This window comes from Dinoponera quadriceps, unplaced genomic scaffold, assembly GCF_001313825.1.
Source record: "Dinoponera quadriceps isolate SergipeBrazil2010 unplaced genomic scaffold, ASM131382v1 scaffold629, whole genome shotgun sequence".
In the NCBI taxonomy this organism is placed as follows: domain Eukaryota; kingdom Metazoa; phylum Arthropoda; class Insecta; order Hymenoptera; family Formicidae; genus Dinoponera; species Dinoponera quadriceps.
The window spans coordinates 381,942-399,516 of record NW_014554884.1 but is presented as its reverse complement, the minus strand read 5'-3'; the positions used below and the strand labels follow the sequence as shown (position 1 = coordinate 399,516).

Sequence of the window (17,575 nt, the reverse complement as noted above, 5' to 3'; positions counted from 1 at the left end):
CCCGCCGCAATTTCGCCCGCCGTTCCCGCCGAGGGGACCGCCGCCGCCGCCACCCCCGCACGACAGCGGTCAATATTAATTCGTGTCAGGGTCTTGTCTATGTTCGCGTGGACGTTGACGTTCTCGTGTTGCCAGCGCGGAGGTCGCAGAAAGTACGACGGTCTCTTCTGTATTCTTGATTCAGCGTTTTTTTATCAATCTGATTCCTCCATACTCTCTGTACGAATAAAGATATTTAATCGTATCGATCGCGTGGATTAATTGTCCGAGCAGTAATTAGCTCCGGTTGAATCAACTGGTCCCAATTACGCGGCCAATTACGAGTGATTGATCCGAGTACCGTTGATGTACCGCTAAAGCGGCGCACAAAACCGATGAATGAAAAATCAATTACAGTTTCGCGTTTCTCTCTCTCTCTCTCTCTCTCTTTCGGCCACTTTTATTCGTATCGATCGGCGGTGATGCGTGAACAACGACGTACCACGTTTGCTCTATCGATTATTCCGTGCTTGTCCGGCCCGGTCAATGATAGCGTTAGTCGGACACGGAGTTGAGCGACGCCCTTCTGAGAGCCGCCCTCGCGTCGAACCCTCGAGAATCGTCTTGCGAAAACGACACATTCGTCCGAGGACAAGCCGAGGACTGCGAGAATTCGTGCGCGACACACAACGCAACGTTACAATTCGGTGAGTGAAACGAACAGGTGTTAACGAGATAGGCGCTCGGCGGCTCGAAGCACGTCCCGAAAATAACGTCGCTCTTCATTCTCTCTCTCTCTCTCTCTTTTTAGATCATTCACGATCGACACGATGCTTTCTGCCATCGACCCGTGGTCGTCGGTTGCCCGCTAGTTCGTTGAACAGACACACACACACACACACACTCTCTCTTTCTCTCTCGGCATTCACGCTCTGTTATGGAAACATGAACGGCCCTACGAGCGGATGAATTTTTAATCGGTCTTACGGTGCAACGTGGCTAAGGAGGATTATGAGAGAGGAAGTCCGCGATTAGAATATGGCACGTCTCTATTACGAGTGCAGTAACTTTGGGCTGAAGAACGAGAGCGCGAGCAACGGCGACGACAACGCGATTATCCGGCCGTATGCATGCACCCCCGACAGGTATTGCCTGTATTGCTGTTGTAACCCGCAGTGTTGCTTCGTGGTGCAACGACGGACTCCACGTCACCTCTGGGAAGCTTGGTACTTTTGGCTCGGCATTGCTTTAGTCGCTGTTTTTGTCATTTCTTCGGTGAGCACACGCACACATACGTAACACACATACATACATACACACTCGTAGATCGATGAATCGAGGGCCTGTGTGTTGTATGCGCGTTATACGCAGTTGACCGAGCGTGTCGTGCGCGATATAATATATATCGCGCGACACGCGCATATATTACGTTAACGTCGGATTTCTCTTCCGGCGCGGAACGCCCGAAGAAGAAGAAAAAATGATCCCGTCAGCGTTGAAATCTTTAAGAGGCCTCTTGATGACGCAATGCGCTCTTTATGCATACTTTAGACAGCGCCGGTCGCGTTGCTACGCCGTGTGCGTTCTCTACATTTTCTCATTCGCTTACGTCATACGTAGATCCATAAGACGCGAATTTAACGTAATATATTCTTGAGAAATGTATATATATATATATATATATATATATATATATATCTCGGCCGGTTAAGTTCACCTTAAGAAAGAAGTTAAAAGGCAATAAGCTGTAACGGGCGGCTTGCTAGCTTGCCCGTCGCTGACGAGATTACTTGTCGTACCTAAAGAAAACTTCCGATTCGTTTTCTTCCAACCAGGTGAGCAGCTATATAGTCAGTAATTACAGACATAACATTCAAGGTATTCCATTCCGTCATAATCCACATGTCAACGCTAACGTACGGAATGACCGATTCAATCGGCCGGCAGGCAATCAGAATCAAATATCTATAAGTATAATTCCCTCGACGGGGACGTTGTCGTCGCAACGGAAAACGCTGGTGATCGGCGCACAGCCAGGTGTCACGCACATGAGTAAGAGAGAAAAGAGAAAAAGGAGAGGCCGTGCCTCTCCTTGATATATTATTTTCATTTTCTTCCTTCGCAATCACCGCCGTCCGCGACATGTAGTTGCGCGTAGTCGCGTAGCCAAACGACTATTCATAAATAACTATGAGACAAGATTATTAAATATGCATTGAGACAAGAAATATCCAAGGAATGAAAAATATTTATTCGGTAGGTACTAATAATATGTTTATTTATGCTAACATACGTGTTTTTACGTTGAGAACAAGTTGTTCTCAAGTGAGAAAACATACACTTTCTTAAATCTAGCTTTTCGTGAAAATAAGCATAGGAACGGTTTAATTATTTGAAATAGTGCAAAATATGAGCTTCATTCTTGAAAAAGCAAGAAAATAGTCAGATTTTAAAAGATGAGTTTTCTTCAAGAGCTTTTAAGTTAAAAATTGTTTATATATTATATCATTCTTCTAAAAAGTTAAAAAACTGTAATAAAAGTCTCGTAAAAAGTGTCTCGTAATAAAAGTCAATGAAGAGTAGAATTTAAATTTTGGAGAACAAAAGAGTTACATGAAATTAAATATTTAGAACAAGAGAATTTAGATTTCAGTAAACATGTCATTTTAGTATCTCCACCGAGTGAATATTCTTTACTTTTTAGACATTTTTTCCTTCGGTGTGTGTATATGTATCCAATTGGATAATAATTTAATTTAGACGTAACAATTAAACAACTAGTCACTTATCAATTACTAATCAATAATAAATACTAGGTTCAACCAATTAATAAATCTGTCAGAAATAGACTGGTCGATTAACGCGCTAATTGCGTAGCGTGATCAGTCGTTCGCACGCTTTCACGCGCCGACCGGCGGATCACCTCCGCTGCGCGGGCGGCGGCAACAATTCCCTCTCGCGTTCACGTCGCTGAGAAACGTGGAAAATATTGATTTGTATTTCAGCACCCGTCGTTGCGTAACTTGGAGCGCCACTCTCGACTCGATCGCGCCGATGCGTCGCGGGCCCGGCCAGAACCGGAAAAAGCGACGTTCCAGCGGCGCATGTAACTCAGGGCCTCAACACGGTAATATACTCGGCGCGGGCACGCATCGTCATTACGTCTTCGTCCTCTCGTTCCTCTGTTCGACGACGGGAGCGTCGTCATTACGGACGAAACACTTAACTCGAATACACCTCTTTAGCCGATGCGCTTACGCGTAATAGCCGGTAGCGACGGCCGGGCACGTCACGAACACGCGAGGAATAGATGAGAAAAGACGGGCGTCTTTCTTCGCGGATCTCTTCCTCCTCACGGCGGCGAATCTTCCCGAGATTTTTCGCGAGGTCTTCGCGACTGACACTGCGGGCGGCGATCTTTTTTTTCTCTTTTTTTTCTTGCACAGAGAAAAAGATCTCTTTAGATTCAGTATTATTTCTATTTACTTGATTAAAATTGGTTTCGCAGAAACAATGTATGTTTATGCGAAATATTATTTATTTGAGTAAAAATGTTATTGTCTCGTTCAAGGGAATTCTATTATTTAACAGAAAGAACGCCATTATTTGAAATAATATCTGTCAACGGAATGAGATATTATTTGATTACAATAAATACGTGTAAAATATGGCGAATAAATTCTTTGTAAGAAAATTATCTTTCGTTTCAAACGAATTTTTTATTTAAGATAAAGATACATATTCGTTGAAGGATCTAACGATTGTACTTATTAATCGAAACATTAGTTTCTTTGGAGCATGTCAATGATGAAATTTCTTCGGATACAAAGAAATTGATTAAATCTGAAAAATCTTTTTCTCAATGTGCAACGAATCCGTGACATATTCGCAGATCGAACGAAGTACCTCACGCTGCTCGCCATTTCGATATAGTGCACGGTCTTCTGTGCGTATGTGTGTGTGTGTGTATGTGTATATCTAACGATAGTTAAAAAAAGTCGAAGGTCTTACCGAAGTGATATTTCTTCTTTGCGACGCATATCCCGATATAAACGCCAGATCTCGCTTTCAAATATCTTATTTTGCATGCGATAGCGATCGCGGCAAAAATACAATAATAGGGGAAAAAATAATGGAGAAACGTTTCTCCGCGACTGTTACGGCTGAGCGAAGCTGAAGTAGCGCGAAAACAGCGGCGAAAACTACACTCGCTCGACTCGAGTAGCTCGCCCCAGCCCCCGGGATCGCGGCGATTTTTCCCTCACGTCAATTAGGGTAGCCAATCGATTACCGTGATTATCTTTTCATTACTCTCGCTCGGGAGAGAAGAGAGTAACGCGATGTTCCAGCCGATCGCTTACTCGCGTCATCGTCCATCGATAATCCGCCGATCGAATTCGCGCGAGATGTAAGCCGTCGTTGTGCGACATACGAGAGCTGCCGCTACGTGTGTGTGTATGTGTGTGTGCGTGGAAGTAGCGGGATGATCTCTGCCGGGGCCATTATGTGAGAATTACAGGCCTCAGCCCGTTCATCGCCTCGTCTCAACAGTGATTTCGCCGAGCTTTGATCGATTTAAGCGATTAACGCGTATTCTTTCCCGAGCGACCGGCCGGTCTCCCGAGCGTGCGCGATGACGATAACCAGGATAACGATATACGAGTCCTCCGCTCTCCCCGTCGGACGTTCCCCGTCGCCCCACGTCGCGCGGGCAACCTGCTCGAAACCCGTTCTCCGTGCGTCGGCCCGCAACTCTCGTCGACAATTAAGAAGACACGCCGGTGCGCAATCGTCCCTGTTGTACCTGAACGGCCACGGGAGTAAGAGTGCAGAAGCTAATTAAAAAGAATGAGCTCCCGCTCGGAGAGATGGCCCGCTGCTGCTTCCCCCACAGAGAGCGGTCCTCTTCTTGATCCTTCGAGTTCCTTTGCTCCTCTCCTCCTCCGACGATCGGTCCCGCCATCCTCGCCCTGTATGCCAGATCAGAATTAACGGGTGATTAAAGCCGTGATTCGGCGTTGTTAATTCGACCAATTAATTATCTCTGTAATTAACGTTCTATTTGAATGTTACGTGTAGGGGAAAGGGAGATGACGCATATTCACACATTTTATTTTTGCTCTTGTCTAGATTGATTCCCTTTAAATTACATTGTCATACAAATGATTATATTTTGTTCATACATATTTTTATTTGTATTTTATTACGTTGTACAGACATTACAATAACAAAATTATATAAAAATTTTGTGAAAATTATTTTTCGTCTGCATAAAAAATTGTTTACAATCCTCATCTTATTCATATATGAGAACAGGATGACGAAATTAATACGTTCTAAAAAAAATTTAAATCAAACAAAATTCTAATTTATTTATAAGTTTATTTTTATAATTTTTATAATTTATTTTTATTTTTCAGTTTATGCAGATCATAGGCAAAAATTTATCGTTATTTTTACGTCACTACGAAAATGAGGAAAAATCGACAGATCTTGAGATCGTCATTTTATCCTCCTCTCTCCCTTATATTTCGTTTCGCAAGTTTGTCATCGCGCGCATAAATCGAGATCATCGGAAGATTCACGAAAGGTCACAACACGACGAGCCGCTTTCGCGCTTGATTTATCTGATTTTTTTTCGCCGCTCTCTCTTCGCTTCTGTCGACGTCTATTCTTTTAACTCTTTCCCCGTTCTGCAGTTTTCATTTCGACATCGAACCTAATAACACTCCGACAAGAGAAGCGAACAATTGAGATGCAAACTTTCGTTTCCTGTATATGAAAATATCTCGGTTTTTAGCGATGCACCCTCCTAACGATATTGTGCGGCCGCTTACACACGTACACTTTATCGCTCGCATTCTTCTGAATGTATCGTGTGATCGGTGCTAAGTGCCGGCGCAAGCCGGAGGCTCGATGTTGCCCAGGAAATACCGGTATTAGCGAAACAACCGTCTCATGCACACGTAACGTGTTTTTATCATTCCATCGCAGAGTAGTCCGATGTTGCGTTGATAAATAAAAACGAGTTGAAAGTGAGCTCGTGATAATTCCGGAGCACTTTTCGATGTCGACAGGATTATCAGGATTTTTTTAAACGGACCATAGTGCTTCCCTCGGTTAAACCCAATTTCATCAAAATCTTATTTTTAGTTTAGAAGATATTAAAAATAAAAATTAAAAATAGTACGTAATATATATAATATCAGAGGGGAAACACGTATAAAAAGTGACAACTTTGGTTGCAACATATCTCAATTTGTTCAATCGCACAAACAGGTAATATTCAAACGTATACGTAGCGAAAATTTCATCGAATTCATATCAAACTCGTTTTACCATACAACCTTCTTAAAGTGAAATAACTTGTTAGGCTCTGAATTACAGTAAAACTTTTTGGTGTCACTTTTAAATGCAGCGTAGATCAACTTGTAATTTTTTCATTATTTTGAGATACAGGCGGTACATCCTTAAATAAATATTATTTAAACGTAACGCTTTTTTTCTCGGTGTTCTACATTCAATATTTTACATTTGAATGTAGCACTTTTTCTTTTCAGTGTACAACACACGTTACATCGCACTTACATCGTCAAGCGAGAAATTATACCATTGACGTCTATTGTTTGGTATTTACCGGGTTTGTTTTCCACAGAAGATCTCCAATCCTCTCCCCTTTCAACATCACGCCTTACGACATGAGAATCGCGATTGAGATTCGTCGCGGGGAAATTCGGCACGCACGGTCACGCGAATTAGGCGGTGAACACATTGAGCGAAGAGCGATCGGCTGAACGGCCGATTAATACATTTCGGCAAATTGCCTATACGTGAAAGAAATCCTTGTTGCTGGCTCCGGCTGGAGTCTTCTTACCACGGACATTCGATCGGCTCGTGCAACAAGAAGCGGCCGAAGAACAGCCGACGCGACCTCGTTAAACTGTAACCGAGTGTCATTCCGATAACCCAACTCGGCGCTCTCTCTCTCTCTCTCTCGACGGAGAGAGGTCGATAAAGAAATGTGCAACGAACGAGGGCTCTGGTTAATGTTGCATGCGCAGGAAACCAAGCGAGGAATTCGACCCCCGTCTGCTGCGTTTCAGAAGCTAATGTCTGTGCGCCGCGATTGAGTCATTGAACGTCGATCGAACAGAAAAAACATTGCGCACGGTTCCCCCTTCCCCATCGGCTCCGCCGTCTGATTTCCTGATGCGACAACCGCGTCAGCCTTATTTATCTACCTCCCGAGACGCTTGCGAAATAGCGAGCGAAAAATCCGAAGAAGAAAAAAATCACACGAGACGTTCGGTAAAAGTCCAGAGCTCAAAATGAGAAATGTGACAATGCCGCCGCTCGGAATCGTAAAGAGCGAATGTTTGATCTCAACTTGGAATAAGTTCCGACTCCATACGTGAACGAACGTTCTCCGATCAATTGGAGTCACTTTGTGTCGTCAATTATAAGCGAAAATATAATATTCACTTGACGATTCAGAGCGGAAAATTCGCTCTGTACGAGTGGAAAACCCGCATTCCCGTACTAAAGTCTCGTATACTCGTATTCAAGCAACTTTAGGAGTGCAATTTCACTCCGACAAATTTAGAGAGTACTCTCACCCGCTTTAAATAAAAGGTTCTCTTGTCAGACAATAAGTCGCATTTGCGAGACTCGTTTCGATGCCTTCATTATTTTCGCGAATACTTTTCTCCTGACGACTTCATCCTCGTTACTTTATCCGCTGTGTCACCTGCAGTCAATTACCATTCACAATTGTTTCCGTTTCACGCGCTAACGACGGAGAAAAATATTCTATCGCCAAGAAACACGATTACTCAGTTTAGTTTCCAAGCAATAGTTATTTTCAGCAGGGAATATTTTCTTGACAACTACAAATATCAACCCGAGAATAATCACCTTTTTTTTCGTAAACGATCACGAATCACTTGATGTGTTTATTCCGTTTCTTAAATATTTCTTTTTTATTTCTCCTCATTCTTTTCAAAAAGTAGCGAGTAAATCTATATTTATAAAGTTCCTAAATAATTATATTTCGTTAATAATAGCGACTTTTAATTAGAGTTTAACAACCCCAGGTGACCATTCTCAGGTTGATACCGCTCTGCTAGTGACTAACTAAGAAGGTAAGAACGGCCAATAAGAGAATAATGCGATTAGGCTCTTATTGGCCGTTATTTTTTTCTTGATAATAGTCTCCAAATATTTCAAATTTGAGAGAAGCTCATTATCACGTACACAAGAAGGATTTATTCTTTTATAAAAAATATCATAAACTTTACCGGAGAAAAATTTAATTCGGTTCATTTGAATAAGCAAATCGAAATTTGCTTTTACTTAATATTCTTGATCGAAGCATTAAAATTATACTAGAAGATTTCGAATATATTTTGAATAAACTTGACGGCGAGCTTAAATGATATATCTGCGAATATGTAAACTTATGAAACACTTGAAACAAATAACGTTTACTTGAATGCGGTATGTCTTTATTCGTGTGTACTTTCGTCAATCGTGCAGTCCGAAGTCGCAATAATACAACGGTACGACGTAAACCGCGCGTCGACGCCGCGATTACAACGAGAATGTCTTTCGATGAAGGAGAAGGAGAAGAAGGAGAAGAAGACGAGGACGGCGACGACGACGACGAAGAGGAGGACGATTCCATCGCGCGCTTCTTCGATTTTTCCGCTAACGAGGACTCCGACTCGCAGTCGCCGGCGCCGACGAGGGAGCGTCTCACCCTCTTCGCCATCGGGCGCCGTCAAAGCTTCGTTACACGTCCGGACCGTCGGCGTGGGACGGTTGTGAATCTCCATCCCTCCTCTCTCTCTCTCCCCCTTAGAATACATAAAAGCGCACGTGAGCCGGGGATGAGTCGCGGCGGGTGTGTGTTATTCTTCCAATAAATCGGCCGACTTTAAGAGCGCGGCGACTCCCGGTGTCGCGCGGGACGCGCCGCGGAAAAAGAGCGTCGTCGGCCGCGCCAAAAGCACGGGAATAAATCGGCGACCCGCTCCCCGCTCGCGCACACCTCCCGACCGACGGAATCCGCCAACGGCGGCGGCAAATAGTAATGCCGCCGATGACGGAATTAAAATAGATACGCTAGTAAATTGTCGAAGCGGACGAGCGTCGTCGACGGTGCGACGCGGCGCGTCACACACAGCACGACGCGACACGGCGCTACGCGGGCGACGCGACGCTCTTTTAGTGGGAGGAGCTGCTAAAATTAGAGGTGCTTTCTCTCTCTCTCTCTCTCTCTCTATCTCTCTCTGTCTCTCTTTCTGTCTCTTCTCGAAAGAGAGAGAAGTAGAGCCACGTTTCACCGCGTTTCTCGCAGCATCGTCATCGTCGTCTTCCTCTTCTTCGCCGGACACTTCCGAATAGTCCTCTGGACCGATAAGACGACGAGAGTCCGCGCGTCGCGCTTATCGGCACGTTTTCCGCGACGACGATAGCGCTCCATCGTGTCGGCCGACGCACAGCGGACTCCGCGGCCCGATAGAGAGAGACGTGGACGTCGTTATCGGCGAAAGACGAGAAGAAAAGATGCCCCGAGAGACGATCCTCAGCCGATCGTTAACCAGATACCTCGCCGCGGTATGCATCACGTCACTGACTTCGGGTCTAAAGCAGGTCGAAGGTAAGTGGGGTCACACGCTCGTCACCGTCGCCGAGCTCCTCTAATTGGCGAGGAACGCTCTTCTCGTTAGCGAGGGAGAGAGGAAGAGAGGAAGAGCGCGACGAGAAGCGCCGTTAATTGAATGCTCTTCTGGATTCACGGATGCACAGCGTGCATCTGCGCGCTGATTCATCCTCGGGCGACCGTGCATGAAACCGGGATTACGGGGGAGAACATGTGTACGAAGAAAGAGATCTCGATTCGTGTGACTGAGCAGGAAGCAGACGGAATTTTGCTAACGAAAAATGACATATGTCTCTCTCTCTCTCTCTCTCTTTCTCTCTCTTTCTCTCTTTCTCTCTTTGTTATCGCGAGACCGTAAACATTCGGCTGAGATGACAGAACAATTGACTGTGCAGAAACCTTGCCAGAGGGATTTTTCTGTTCTTACGACCCCGAGTTTTCCGTCTGGTCCCTGGGTCTTTTCGGGCAAGATTCAGTCACACCAACGGAGTCGTTTTCTCCATGTGCGCGGAATTGACGCGCATTGTTCGGAATTTCTCGCGATTTTGTCGCTCGTGAAAAGCCCGTTACGCGCACGCGAGGATTGCGATAACAATTGATTCCTCGTGAGATGCGCGACATTTCGCGGCCGTTTGGCACGTGAGATCGTATTTCTCACAGGGAGAATGTGCGTGTGCACGAGCAAGGCCTGCAGAGAGATGGGAGCGGACGTTTGCAGCACCAAGTTCTCCTGCTACACCGAATTCATCCTGACAGCCGGACAAGGAGTCGGCGAGAGCACTACCACGAGGGGATGCACGGAGTGTGTATATCGCAGATCGTTATTAATAACTAAACGAAATGAAGTAGTAATCATCATCATCATCATCATTATCATCAATAAGTATCAAGGCTCTCGGATATTCAATCACGAAGGAATATTTTCTGGCCGATAAGAGCCACACGAGAATATTGGTGGCGAATAATAATAATTCCTTGTGGGAAAATACACAAAATTTTCGATGAAACTTAATTGACATAATTAAATTAACGAATTATTCGTAATTAGAGCAGAAACAGTTTAGTCGCAGTTTAGGATAGAAAATATTCTGTTGAGTGAATTTGTCTTTAGGACGCGTTAATTTGCTGTTAGAACAAAATAATAAGCTTGTTTTTTTCAGTTGAACTAATGCTGCACTGGAACTTCGTTTTCTTTTTAACGCTAGGTCATATACTTGTTTCATTCTAACGACAAAAAGTATAACCCATTTCGATTAAAAAGAACAGACTAAAGTGAACAGATATTTTCCTACATTTACTAATTTGTTCTTACAATAAAATAATTTCTAGATTCAGCAAAATAATTCAGAAAAATTGGCAATTAGTATTCTTAACAAATCACTTTGCTGTTCATATAATAACTGACAGATTTTCTTATGAGAGCATAAAATTTTCTGTGCCAGTAAATGATTTTTCTCCGTGCATTGGCACAAAAATTATTTCTTAATGATTCGCTATTAATATATTATAGGCCTCTAATTTTTTATTAAATTGCCTTTAAGACCGAGTGAAATTTGAAAATAGATAAAAAGGTTAAAGCGAGCTTTGTCCTCAGTTTGCTAAAATGCATAAAAATGCTTACACGATCTGTAATGTCTCGATATTTTACGAAATTGAAGCTCCAATCAGAGCGGGAAATAAAAGTGAGCAGCACCGAGTCGTTCCTCTTTGTTGGAAAAGGTCACGGCGATAATTATGACGGTAACTGCAGTAACGAAACGCTTAAATTTCATTTTGCGTCAGAGAATAGCAGTACAAACAGTAACACGATCTACAATTTTTCACAGAAAATCGGAATCTCTCTAGTCTCGTGGCGATTAAAGCGTGGAGATATAAAGCTGAGTTCGTGATTCTCGAGTCTCGATATGAGTAGAACTGTGAAAGTATAAGAGCGATATTGCGCTTCTTCGCAAACAGGATTTAATTCGTCGGCATCGCGGCAGAGCTTCATCAACGCTGTAATATAAATTCAGGAATGCGTCATGGCGCGCGCATAACCTTGACGAGATAATCGGCCGAAAGTTTCCGCGACTTTTATTAAACGACTCTCATTAACATCGCGTATCCCGCGCTCGGCATCTCCGGAGAAGATGCAGTTACAGCAAGAATTTCTTGCGACGACATCCGGATTATGTTATTGACAATGCGAGCCGGTCGCACGTATCTCTTCTTCTTTTTTTCATGTTATCGCAAGAGAGAGAGAGAAAAAGAGAGAGAAGAATGCTATTGGTCATACCGGAGGTGACCTTCCATTGTTCAGGGGAGAAAAAAAATCTTCGCTTCGCGAATTCTCGTTTGTCGTTATCGTTCGAGGAAAGTGCGACGACGGTTTCGGCACGGCTCGCGAAATTATATCTATCGTTTTCCATCGTTGAGTCAATTGCATCAACAACCTCGAACGCAGTCGTTTTAATTGCTAACACGATGGCATGCTAATTCCTATTGATTATATCAATGCTCAACATTATATGAAAAGAAAAAATGTATGAACAGAATTGGTCGAAAGCGCCATAAATGTTCTACTGCCGAAATTTATATTCTTGCGAATATGATTATTATTATGTTGGTATTATATTAAAATATTAATATTATTATATCAGCTTGACCTACTTTCTCTCATCACTTAATTTTATTTTATTTTGCTAAGGTTAGATAATATCCGTGTGTCATGTAACATATATATTATTGTGTCGGACATTAAACATCGATGTTATGTTATTGGTACTTGGTGTTTACTGGGTAATAATAGCAGTAAACAGTAATCAAGAAGATTTTTCGCATTTATGGCGCTCTTGACTAATTTTATTGATATATTTTCTTTTTTTGTGTGAGTCGATTACTTTAATGCCCAAATAAAGTTTGAATGATCAAAAATACGGTAAATAAATGCAATCCACGATACGTATATATATTCGTTAGCTCGTTCCACTGGCTTCCAATTGGCTTATAGTTCATAAACTATATATGCGATTTTTTACATGCAATTGCTTACGTTTTATATGTAAATTAATGAGATGCAACGATATAGCGCCGTTCACTGATGACTCCCATCAGGGCAATTGACACGTTATCTTTCTAACCTGTTTCGATCCGAGTGTCCTTAAAAAATTCCAAATATAGTCTACGCTACTTTTCTCACATTCAGCACATTCTTGTATATATTATAATAAATACATTATTCATTAAAATATGTCAAAATTTTAAAAAGATCCAAGTCACAAGATCGTTTTAGTTTTTGGTGTCATGTCCTTCATGGATTTATTTCAGACGTTTCAAGAATATTTCAGTTCACAGTTCATAGTTTCAGGTCGTTCTTTTTCCTCGGAAGAAGCGAACTAAAATGTTCACGAAATGTCGGAAACACATCCACGAAGAACACGCAGTAATCCAGAAGCCAAACCAAGTGTTTCTTCACATCGCGGAAAATATATCAGTCCAAAATATCATAAAAATCACAAGGTTCAATTTCCGTGCCGACAATATTTTTATATCACGCGAGAATTTTTTAAGGACGCCCAGATTGGAAGAAATTCGAATACTGTTAGAAGGTCAACCATCTCGCGGAATGCCTCGTGGCGGGGAATTCGCGCGACCTGATTGACAAGGGTAACTTTCTCCAAATTCCGCCTAAGCTAATCGATGATTAACAGAGCTGTCAACATGGAAAGTAAAAGACAGCTTATTGTTAAAACGAGCAAGAAATTTCCGACAATAAGAACCAAATTTGGTTTATGAGAAATTTCGTTTCTTTCAATCAAAACGCGTATGGTTGCCTATTATCAAGTAGATTCAATCAAATCACTTCAAATGTCAGATAACGTCAGATCAAATGTCAGATAGATTCAATCACTCATTTCTCAGTTAGCAGAGTTATTAATTTTTCCGGTTATTCTCGAACGACAAATTATATAGTTAGAAATAGCCGTCGGCAGTCCCGCCGGTTGCAATCGTCGATTAGATTAATCGGAGTTCAAGGAGGGTCGTCCTCACGTTCGTCCCGATGTCGCACGCAGGAGTGCCACACCGTTGTTGTGCGAGACAAAGTCCTGGGCCACAAGGTCGCGGTCGGCTAACATCAACAACGTGGAACCGTCAGTGAGCCCGTGGCTCCGCGTGCCCTGGCCAACATTGAAATGCTGCGACAGCCACGATTACTGCAACGCTGACGACAACGAGTCGAACGCGAGCACGTGGACGCCCGAGAGCAGAAAAATGACGGATCTGACGCATTCCGCGGTGGGTCTCGGCGCGCCGAAGAACGGCGTGTCGACGAGCCGAGACGTGATGCCGACAATACAGTGGAGCGATCGGCACCGTGAGGATTCGTCGGAGTTCAGCGGCGACCGGCTCCTGCGAAACCGCGTCAAGGCGCTGCACGTCGCCGCCCTCGTCCTCGCCGTCGCTGCCCTTGTATCCGTCTTGGCATCTTGCTACGTGATCACGAGGTAAGAGCGCACACGGAATGAACGACTCAGTCGGCGGAATTTTCCATCGCCCGCACTGAGAGAAAAATATATAATTATTTTCGGGGACAACAGTATGTATCCCTTTCGTCATGCAACCATAAAAGAATTTTTTGTTATTTGACGTAAAAATATTTATTCTTCGAAAAACTAGACAATTCTATTTACTGGACCAAATATTCGCTCGTTTGTTCTATTCCGAGAGACAAAATCTGTCTCAATTAATGAAATCCTATCAAATTCAAAGGAATTTTTTTTTCTCTGTGTACATTCCTTCGCAACTTTGCGCACTTTAATATAATGAAAAATAAATCCCAGAGATAAAGAGGTGAGATAAGACGATTAAGATGCACGAGAAAAATTCATGTAAAGGACTTCTACGACGTGTAAAATAAGTAAACGAGAGTCGCACGATGAGAAACATGTGCGACAGAAGGCGTCGATTCCGCGTTACCGTGACGTTCCGTGCTGTCGCTAATTAGCGCTGGATATAATTAACGCTCGACGGAGATAAATCTATTCGAAAGCAGCCTTGGGTGAGGCGGACCACCCCGTAATGTAACAGATCGTGAGTATCGAGGCCACACGGCGAGCGTACAGCGCGTTTATAGTAACCACCTACACGGCCGTGGCAGGACTCGTTTTTCCCACGTGAAACGGCAAATCATTTCGAGATTTTCTCGAGCGGCAAATCCGCGATGAGACCAACCTCTACCGATTCTCACATCGGCCGAGCGCGCGAATCGGCCGTGGATTCCGTTTACGGATACTCCCGGAGACCGCCGGAAAAAGATCGTATCGTATGTAAACAATCGATCTACGTATGTGTTTGTGTGTTTTGTGCATAATATTTATCTGGCGAGCGTATATCATTACGATCTCGCCGATCGACGGCGTTCTAAATGTAACACTCAACGATCGGTGCGCTCCAGAAAGAGCAAGAAGGAGAGAAAGAGACACCGGCAGAGACAGACAGACAGAGATGGATAGATAGGTGAATTTATCGCGCGCTCTGGAAAAACTTACCTTCAAGCGCACTTTTGGATACAAAATACAGAATATAAAATCAAATATATAATAAGGAAAAAGAGATAGAGATAGAAAAGGAAGTACAAAGTATAAATATTAAAAAATGTAAAAGTAAAATATATGAGACAATAGATACATTAAAGAGCAACGCGTCTGTTTAAGGTAGGCCGCCGGTAAATAAATAGTCAACAAGTTTATATTTGAACGTATCATCTTACAATGTCATGCAGTGCATTGGGCATTTTATTCCCAAGAAAGAGAGAAAGAGAGAGAGAAAGAAGGGCGACGAGAAATAAAAATTCTCGATATGCATTTACACACATACCTGCACGCGTCTCGTCGTTTCCTCCCGCGGTTCCCTAATTGACGACATTCCCGCATTTCGGACCCACTCGTCACGTTATCCGCTCGCGAGGTTTCTCTCTTCCTCGAACGGGCCGATCGCGTTTCGTCGGAGTGATTTGTCGAGGATACGCTAAAAGCTACACACAAGCCGCCCTCTTATCAGTCCACCTTCCGGCGAAGGGCCCGATCACCGGGTCTCTCCGGGGTCCCGAGAGGCCCAGATAACGAGAATACGAAGGCCTCCTCGCGGGTCTGCTCTCTAATCTTCGTCGTCCGAATAGTTAAGTGGGTTTTCGAGTTCGGGAATGTCTCGGACCCGAGCCGTCTCGTATATACACCTCGGCGAACGCGTCGTTAGCCCCCCCTCCCCCCTCCTTCGTCCTTACTCTCTTTTTATCGTGAAACGGATGAGACGCAGAGAGCTTCCAAGACGCGCGCGCGCGCGCGCGTCGCTCGCCGACCATATTTCTCTTCGCGTTTCACGCGATAAAGGCGAATCGAGCGAGTGCCTCCGGGGGTCCCGATTCAGATTCCCCACGTCTCCACGTATCGTGGATATGTGACCGCGCCGCCCTTATGATCGCTAAGCGTACCGGCGATGAGATAAAGGGAGACGACGAATTTTTAAGAGCGGCCCACTAAAACGGAAAATAATTCGCTTATCCCAAATATTATTTCATACGATAGCGTGCGACTATAAATTACGATAGCCGCCGGGAAACTATCGGCTACGGTCGTAAATAACTCCCGAAGGAGCCTGGTGGGTATTTATTTTTTCCCGACGCGCGCGGAAAGAGTCGAGAGAGCTTGTACTAGCCGGCCGTTGTTAATAACGTCGGATATACGTACGAATATATTAGATCTCGAGTTTCATCATGAGATATTCCGTGCGGTGATAGATTTAACAGAAGAGAGAGAGACAGAGAGAGAGAGAGAGAGAGAAAAACGAGAATTATATTCGCGCGGCACGAGCCAGTATCTTGCATCTAATGTACCTAACAAATTTGTCTACTGAGAGACGTAACGGGACGTTAACAACATGACGTCAACACACGTCAACAGTTGACAATAAATACCGGCAGCCCTGCTGTCTGCAGTTACATTCAAATGTAAATTCATTCAAGCCCACCCGAAATTTCAATATCATTGTGTCCCGTCTCAAACCGACAGAGAAAGGGAGAGAGACAGAGAAAGAGAGAGAGAGAGAGAGACATCGATCACGACCTATGATCCGATCGAAACGTGTATCGCCGCAAACGGAGTTCTCGGCTTGGTAATTGATTCTTTCGACCATTGTGCCGCTAACGATCGTTTTAGTTCCGCATGTTACATGTCAAAGGATTGTTTTCCGTCGCATCGTTCACGGTTCCTGATCCCCGTTAGACACGTCCGAATGAGCCTGCGGGGAACCGAGGGGCGAGATCCGGTTTTCAGCTGAGTAGAATCTACGGCGCGATGCGCGTCGAATCGATTTTTGATTGCGATTTATACGCAGGAAGCTCGGCCGCGAATCAATTCGCGCGGTACCGCGACGAATCCGCTTTCAAACATTCGCGTGTCTATTTTCTCCCGTGGGAAGTGCTACTAGTGGCGGATCGCGCGAACGAACGCCCGTTCGGGCAGCCGCGGAAACAAGATAGAAGTGTGCAAATTGCGCCGAAATTACACAATTTAATTTACCTCTTATTTAATAAATATCTACAAGTACTAATAAATACTTATTTAATTAATCGCTCAATTGACCAGTCAACTGTGCCGATTAATTGAGCCAATTAACTCACACGACTCGAATATAATTAGAGACTAAATGAAATTTCAGTATTAATATCAAGTTAACGATTCAATTAATAAAGGAGAAAGTAGTAGTATTACTGCTTTCATTAACATTTTGTAAAATAACTTGGTTGACAGTCAATATTTCTAACTGACAACTTAACGATTACATTCGTCAAAGTGTTGTTCAGTCGACTCTGTATTCAAAATTATGAAATATTTATTACTTAGAGCGTTATCTATAAAAATCCACTTTAATGGGATAACCCCCCCCCCCCCCCCC

General features: G+C 43.7%; 3 protein-coding genes across 3 annotated transcripts in view; all 3 read left to right on the top strand.

Moving 5' to 3' along the window:
• The window catches only part of LOC106742346 (splicing factor 3B subunit 4), a 2,255-nt gene extending 1,865 nt beyond the window's left edge, over positions 1–390 (top strand). The window contains exon 5 of the mRNA XM_014615201.1: positions 3–390. Within this exon, the coding sequence (XP_014470687.1) occupies positions 3–79 (77 nt within the window). The 3' untranslated portion in view covers positions 80–390. The remainder of the gene's footprint in view (positions 1–2) is intronic.
• Positions 391–482: 92 nt separating this feature from the next.
• On the top strand, positions 483–2,826 carry LOC106742373. The gene is made up of 2 exons (XM_014615255.1): positions 483–1,254; positions 1,815–2,826. Exons 1-2 carry the CDS (start codon positions 1,018–1,020, stop codon positions 2,073–2,075), a joined length of 498 nt encoding a protein of 165 aa, XP_014470741.1. The 5' UTR covers positions 483–1,017; the 3' UTR covers positions 2,076–2,826.
• Positions 2,827–9,254: 6,428 nt separating this feature from the next.
• LOC106742370 overlaps positions 9,255–17,575 on the top strand; it is a 10,746-nt gene continuing 2,425 nt past the window's right edge. Inside the window, exons 1-3 of the mRNA XM_014615249.1 lie at positions 9,255–9,640; positions 10,304–10,445; positions 13,696–14,127. Coding sequence (XP_014470735.1) covers positions 9,547–9,640; positions 10,304–10,445; positions 13,696–14,127 — 668 coding nt within the window. The 5' untranslated portion in view covers positions 9,255–9,546. The remainder of the gene's footprint in view (positions 9,641–10,303; positions 10,446–13,695; positions 14,128–17,575) is intronic.